The sequence below is a fragment of the Macrobrachium nipponense genome, chromosome 11 (assembly GCF_015104395.2).
Source record: "Macrobrachium nipponense isolate FS-2020 chromosome 11, ASM1510439v2, whole genome shotgun sequence".
NCBI classification, from domain to species: Eukaryota; Metazoa; Arthropoda; class Malacostraca; order Decapoda; family Palaemonidae; genus Macrobrachium; species Macrobrachium nipponense.
Window position 1 is genome coordinate 45,224,166 of NC_061087.1, and position 6,348 is coordinate 45,230,513.

The following is a 6,348-nucleotide window of genomic DNA, read 5'->3' on the forward strand; positions in this document are numbered from 1 at the left end:
TTTCCTGGAACAGATCAAAACCAAAAAAAAGAAACCATCTAATAAGTTCTGGTTTATAATCACAACAAAATGGTGAAAACAAAGAGACAGAAAATTTCACACATTCAGCCACTGCCCTTGGAAATCACGACACATGGCGTCAATATTTAATTACATTGTATCACGTCAATGCATTAAATTTTCTCAAAAAAAAACATAATTTAAACATACACAGAACAAAAATAATGCAATGGAATTTTCACGAAAATAAGAGAATCCTCTTGGAACAATAATTTACATTTAAACAACCACATAAAGAATATAAAAAAAAATAAAAATGGTAATCAAGGGACTAATCAAAAAAAAAATTTCATCATCTGTGGAAATCTGAAAAAAGTTTCCAAGCATTAGTGTAATTTATGAAGGATAAAACAGGATGGAATCGGGGTTGCGGCAAAAAATAACACATACAAAAAATTAAATCAAAATAATAAAATAACGTACATAAGCAACACAACCACAACAAAACAAAATTACACACAAGAATATGATCCACAGGTAATAACATTTGTTCTGAAAATAATTTGGACAAGTTATATCAAACAACATAAATTCGTGACACATTACAATCTGATCGAGATATCAAGAAATAAGATTTAAAAAAAAATAACACTGGTATGATTCTGAATCCTAGGCAAAGACGTGGGTTGGCATTTACAGACTCTGTTCACTGACCCCTTTCATTTACTTTGCAACAGCATTTACGTATGACATAGGCTCGGGAGCTCGGTCTTGTGCTCTCGGTGGGGCGCCCACTTGCGCTCCGGTATTTTTCACTGGCTCATCTCCCAGGTGGGGGTACTGGTTTATTGGTGTAAAACACTACGCTGTCCTCGAGCACCGGACGCAAGTGCGACAGGTGGTGCTCGCTCACAGCCCTGTACGAATATGCCTGAATCACAGCAGAGGAGTGCTTGATCTCCTTCACACCATACGGTCCCATATATGACGGTTCGAGCTTGTGTTTCGACAGTTGCATTTTCTTCAAGTAGATTCGATCTCTAACCTGTATTGGGGAATCGTGAGCCCGAAACCGTCTATCGTACCGCCCTCAACAGCAGACGTTTTGCGTAGCTTGGAACACTCGTCGGGTCGTGTTACACCACACCCGGTACTGTTCCACCGTGTAAAGGTGCATCTGTTGAGGGTCCAAGACCACCGAATACGGCAGTCGGATGTCTTGTCCATACATCAAGAAGAAGGGTGCTGCCCCTAATCGAGCTGTTATATGCGGCATTAATAGCCATCTCAGCTGTCTGCAACAGAGACGGCCAGGAAGTCGGATTATCCCCGATGAGATATTTTAAGATGTTGACTACCTCTCTGTTGTGAGACTCAACGAGTCCGTTAGCAGACGGCCGATAAGCCGCGATGGTGACATGATCTACTTGTAAGAGGGCCGTAAACTCGCGAATTAGTTCATTTACGAACTCACGGCCGTTGTCCGACACTAGTATTCTGGGACACCCGAATCGATTTACCAGGGAATGCAACGCTTTAGCCACTTCCTTTGCCGATTTGTCTATCATTGCGTACACATGTGTGAAACGCCACGTCGGTGAACACATCCACAAATACACAAATATATCTAGGTTGTCCTTGCACTGAAGGTAGTGGTCCTACCACATCCATATGCACTCTATCCCACTTCACCGGCACAACAGGCCATAATCGGCCTTCGGAATCACCGTTCTGTGCTTTTTCATCATGTTGCATACATGACAATTGCTTACAAATCTAGGTATGTCCCTACGCATGCTAACCCAAAAGAAATGTTCACGGGCTCGTAAGAGATCTTTCTATGCCTACATGCCCAGCATAAGGGCTAACATGAATCATGTGTATGGCTCTCTCTACTAAGGCTCGAGGAAGAACGACTCGGCTCGGATATCTCCGGGCCTTTTTTCATATTTACACAACAAGACGTCTTCCTCAATGAAGAACGCGTCTTTTGACAAATGCACAGAACTCTGGAACTCGTTGCTCTCCACCTTTCACACAAGTCTTGATCTGACTAATCCAAGCTTCAGACACCTGACGTTCAACCAATTCTCGCACACTCCAACCACAAAAATCAACCACACTTTCATTCTCCAGCATTTCATTCTGGAATTCGGAATCCCCGGACGGAGATCCACCTGCTTTTGACCCGCTACCGCCTCGGGCATTCCCATCCATCTGAGAGTGCTTGTGAGATTCCCGTTTTCTGCGTGTCGTGTTTAAGTTTGTTTGACTGTCATTGTTCGGAACTGTCGGAACGTTGCTGGCACTATCGCCTGCAGTGCCTGTGCCACCAACGTCACGAGTTTCTTTTGTCGTTCCTCCTTGTGCCTTGCGGCACGAGTTGTTACTCTTATGATGTTCCTGGAGAGAGCATCAGCCACCCTATTACTTTTCCCTGGGATATGTTCAATCTTTACGATGTCAAACTCTAAAATTCGCTCGATCCATCGAGCTTGGCGATTTGTAATCTCGCTCTTCTTCAGCAGATATGTTAATGGTTGATGATCTGTGAAAATCTTTATTTCGTGTCCCAGCAAAAAATAACGGTGTCTCTCCAGCAACCATAAGACCGCCAAAGCCTCTCGATCGAAGGTACTATAATTTTTCTCTGCCCCTTTTAATGCGCGTGATGCAAAACAAACTGGTCTTTCATTACCTTCATCGTCAATCTGGGAGATTACTCCTCCTATCGCAATATCACTTGCGTCTGTGGTCACAAAAAAAGGGCGATCGAACCTCGGATAAGCCAAGAGTTCGTCGCTCATTAGGGCATCTTTTAATTTCTGAAAAGCTTCTTCCTCTTTCTCACCCCATTGGAAATCAGGTTGCTTCCTTAATGCGTCTAACGGTCTCGCTATCTGTCCGAAGTTCCTAATGAACTTCCGATAGTAACCCGCGAGTCCGAGGAAGCTGGCTACATCTTTCGCATGTTTTGGTTGTGGAAATTCTTTAATTGCTACAACTTTATCGGCACAAGGCTTAAGGCCTTCAGATGTTACTAGGTGCCCCAAAAATTCTACTTCGGCCATGAAAAACTTACATTTTTCCAAATTTATTTTCATCCCATGACGCCTTAATGCTTCCAAAACTTGTATCAGGTTACCTTTATGCTCCTCTACAGTAGCACCAACTACAATGATATCATCTAAATATACAAAAACCCCAAGGCCAATTATAGAGGCTAAAACGGACATCATTACTCGTGAAAAATGAGCAGGAGCGTTCTTTAATCCAAAGGGAAGGAAATTATATTCATATAGCTGATTATTCGCTATAAAGGCCGTTTTCTCTTTACTCTCATTATCAAGGGGTATTTGATGATAGCCAGACTTAAGATCCAATGTGGTGAAAAATTTACTCTCCCTTACTTTAAGCAAAAGTTCCTCGATCGAGGGCAACGGATAGGCGTTGTCCTTGGTAATGGCATTCAATCGTCTGAGAGAGCCATCTTTTTTCTTAACCAAAACGATCGGAGAGACCCAGGGAGACTCACTTTCCCGAATTATACCCTGATCCAGCATCTGTTTTATCTTTTCCCCAATTACTTGTTCATGACAGGCAGGTGTTCTGTAAGGCTTACTTCGGATAGGGGGATGATCTCCTGTTTCTATTTTAAAAGGTAACTTATCTATTCTCCCTGGAGGCTCTTCTCCTATCGCCATCGTGTCTTGATATTCCCTTACTATTTCTCCTACGCAACTATGATAATTCAAAGGTGTTGCTTTAGCAGCTGTTTGCAATAATTTTCTAAGCCGGGTTTCGCCGTGACCTTGACTCTGGGTAGTCAAGGCTGACACTGCGTTATTGGCTCTACAAGGGAACACACTTCCAATCACATAGAGACTCGTTACTTAATTCTAATCTACTACTACTCACATTTACAAAAGGGACAGTTGCCTTGCCATCGACGATGGTAGCGACACCAGGCAACATAAAGTCTGCCCACTTTCTATGGGGATTTATATACACCAACGTTCCTTCTTGTAGTTTCCTTGCCGGGACGAGGGGAAGGGAGTAGAGATAGGCGGGTGGGATCACCTCCCCCACCTCAGGGCTAGCGGGCACCACTCCCGTATCCCCCGTGGCGGCCAGGGCAATTCGGACAACTCCTTTTGTTTCCCCCAGTATGGGCGGAACCCGTTGGTACTTCCCCTCTCCTACTGGCACTGCCACTCTCACTTCTCCTCCCCCTACCCCAAGGAGAAGCACTCAGTGCTCGCTCACGAACCCGATTCCCAGTATAATGGGAACGCCAGATAGAATTTGTAGGCACCACATAGAATTTGTGAGTGAACACTCGTCCACTGAGGAAGATGGCTTGTTGCACTGTTCTCTGCAACACGATGGTATGCCCACTGGCACTGTGGAACATTAGACACCCTTGATCAAAGAGACACATGCCCCACTATCTAATATGCGTTTGTGGTTATCTGAGTCTATTCCCACTCTTAGAATAGGTACGGCTCCATCTCCACCCTTGTGAGAGGGAGGGGCGGAGGGAGACGGCCGTCCAGCCTCTCCTACAGAAGCACTCACCCCGGGGCCAGTTGGAGCACAAGGGGCAGGGGTAGGTCCCTTCTTACTTGCTGGCTGGAGGTGGCATCGCTACCGACCGGGCCCTCTGTCGCGGCTGCTGCTGGCCCTTGAAGTGCCGGAGGCGGATGGTTTGTCGGCACTCGCCTTCCTCCCCTTCCACGCGGCCTTCCCCTTCCTCTTATGGGAGGGGTCCCGCGACTTGGTGCGGTGCCGTTTTTTGTACACTGACTGACCAGGTGATCCGCTGCCCCACACCCATAACATCCCCACTGACCGAAGGAGGGGCACTGGGCGCGCAAGTGACCCCTTCGCCCGCACTGCCAGCAGAGCCCCCCGGTCATATCCATATCCACGCTCCCCCTTCCCGTTGTTACCCTCTGTCGCTTGGCACTGGGGCCACCTCTGGAGCTGGGTGGGGTGGGTAGAGCGCGCTTTCTGGGTGCGGAAGGTTTGGCGGCGGCAACGATGGGTGGGGTGTAGGACAGCATCATCCCCTCCGCTTTTTGAGGCACTTCTTTATCCAGCGCTATTTGTGCCTGGGGAATCAACGTCTTCAAGGGCTCAAAATGCATCCCGACAGGAACGCAGCTACGGAGTTGGGGAGAGTCCTTATCAGCATCCGTCGACAGAAGTTCTCTCTGTTCTCCTCCGACCGTTCTGTCTCCGGTGCCAAACTGTCATACTGCCTCGAAATCCGGGTGACAAACTTGGCGATGGTCTCCCCCACCTGGATCTCCAGATAATAGCGTGCCCACATCTCTCTCTTTCATCTACGTCCAGGGCGAAAGTCCGAAAAAGGAAGCTTTTGTACGCTTCACAAACTCATCGCATCACACCTTTGAGACATAATTTCCTGGGCCGCGCCCCCGATCACTTCGCGCGGTGGCCTGCACAACCCTCTGAGCATCGGTCCAGCCCGCGGTAGCATTTTGCCAACTTTCAACAAAGGCTTCGATCGACAAGAAGCCCTCCTTGGATCTGGAATTGTCGAACTCGGGAATGAGCAGTATCGGAACAGGAAGTTTCGTCACTATACACTGGCAGGCGCTACAACAGCCGTGCCGGCGGTAGCATTGCAACCTCCGTCTGAGCGGGAACGAGCATTCCATTCCCACTGTTCTGGTTTCCCGCGGACGTAGTGCTATTTAGTTCGCTATCGAGGCTTGGAACTTCCGACGATACGTCATCGTTCGCGTCACTCACGTTCGTCCGGTTCCCGCCCCCACGCTGTCTCCATTCCATGAACGCTTTAAAAAGTGCATATTGCTCGTCTATTTCTTGATTTACCTCGCTCCTTACCGGGCTAATTTCTACCGCTCTAGCGTCTCTCACGCTCTCGTCATCGCTGTCAGACATGTGGGCCCCCGTGCTCCGTGTATTATACACCATTGTACCTCACTGTTTTTCACTTCGCGCTTAATTATCAAGTTGGCACGACCACAATGACCCACAGTAGGTTAACGATTGACCAATTAGCGTATTGCACTGTATTACAACACACACTATTGGCACCCCACACCTGACACCAAAATTATGACCCCGACCTGGGTCGCGTGGGTGTCTTAAGTTACTGTGGGTCATGCAGAAATCAAACCCTCAGTGATTAATTTAACACCGATCTTATATTCTAATGAATTTACACAAGGGCCCGAGTGAGAGTAAAGCTGAAATCTATAAAAACCCGAGTTTCAGACCGAGGATGGGAACCAGCAAAGGGAACTGAGGGGAACCGTAAGTCTGCCCTCTTGCCGGACTGACACCTAACTGCCT

The 6,348-nt window shown here is 47.2% G+C and overlaps 1 protein-coding gene across 1 annotated transcript; it reads right to left on the reverse strand.

Annotated features, from left to right (window-relative positions):
• Nucleotides 1-1,136: 1,136 nt before the first annotated feature.
• Nucleotides 1,137-1,568, reverse strand: LOC135208585 (uncharacterized). The gene has a single exon (XM_064240935.1). The coding sequence runs from the start codon at nucleotides 1,566-1,568 to the stop codon at nucleotides 1,137-1,139; it is 432 nt and encodes a 143-aa protein (XP_064097005.1).
• Between the last annotated feature and the right edge of the window lie 4,780 nt (nucleotides 1,569-6,348).

Coding starts and splice junctions, on each gene's coding strand:
- LOC135208585 (XM_064240935.1), bottom strand. CDS start 1,568: ATGATAGACAAATCGGCAAAGGAAGTGGCTAAAGCGTTGCATTCCCTG.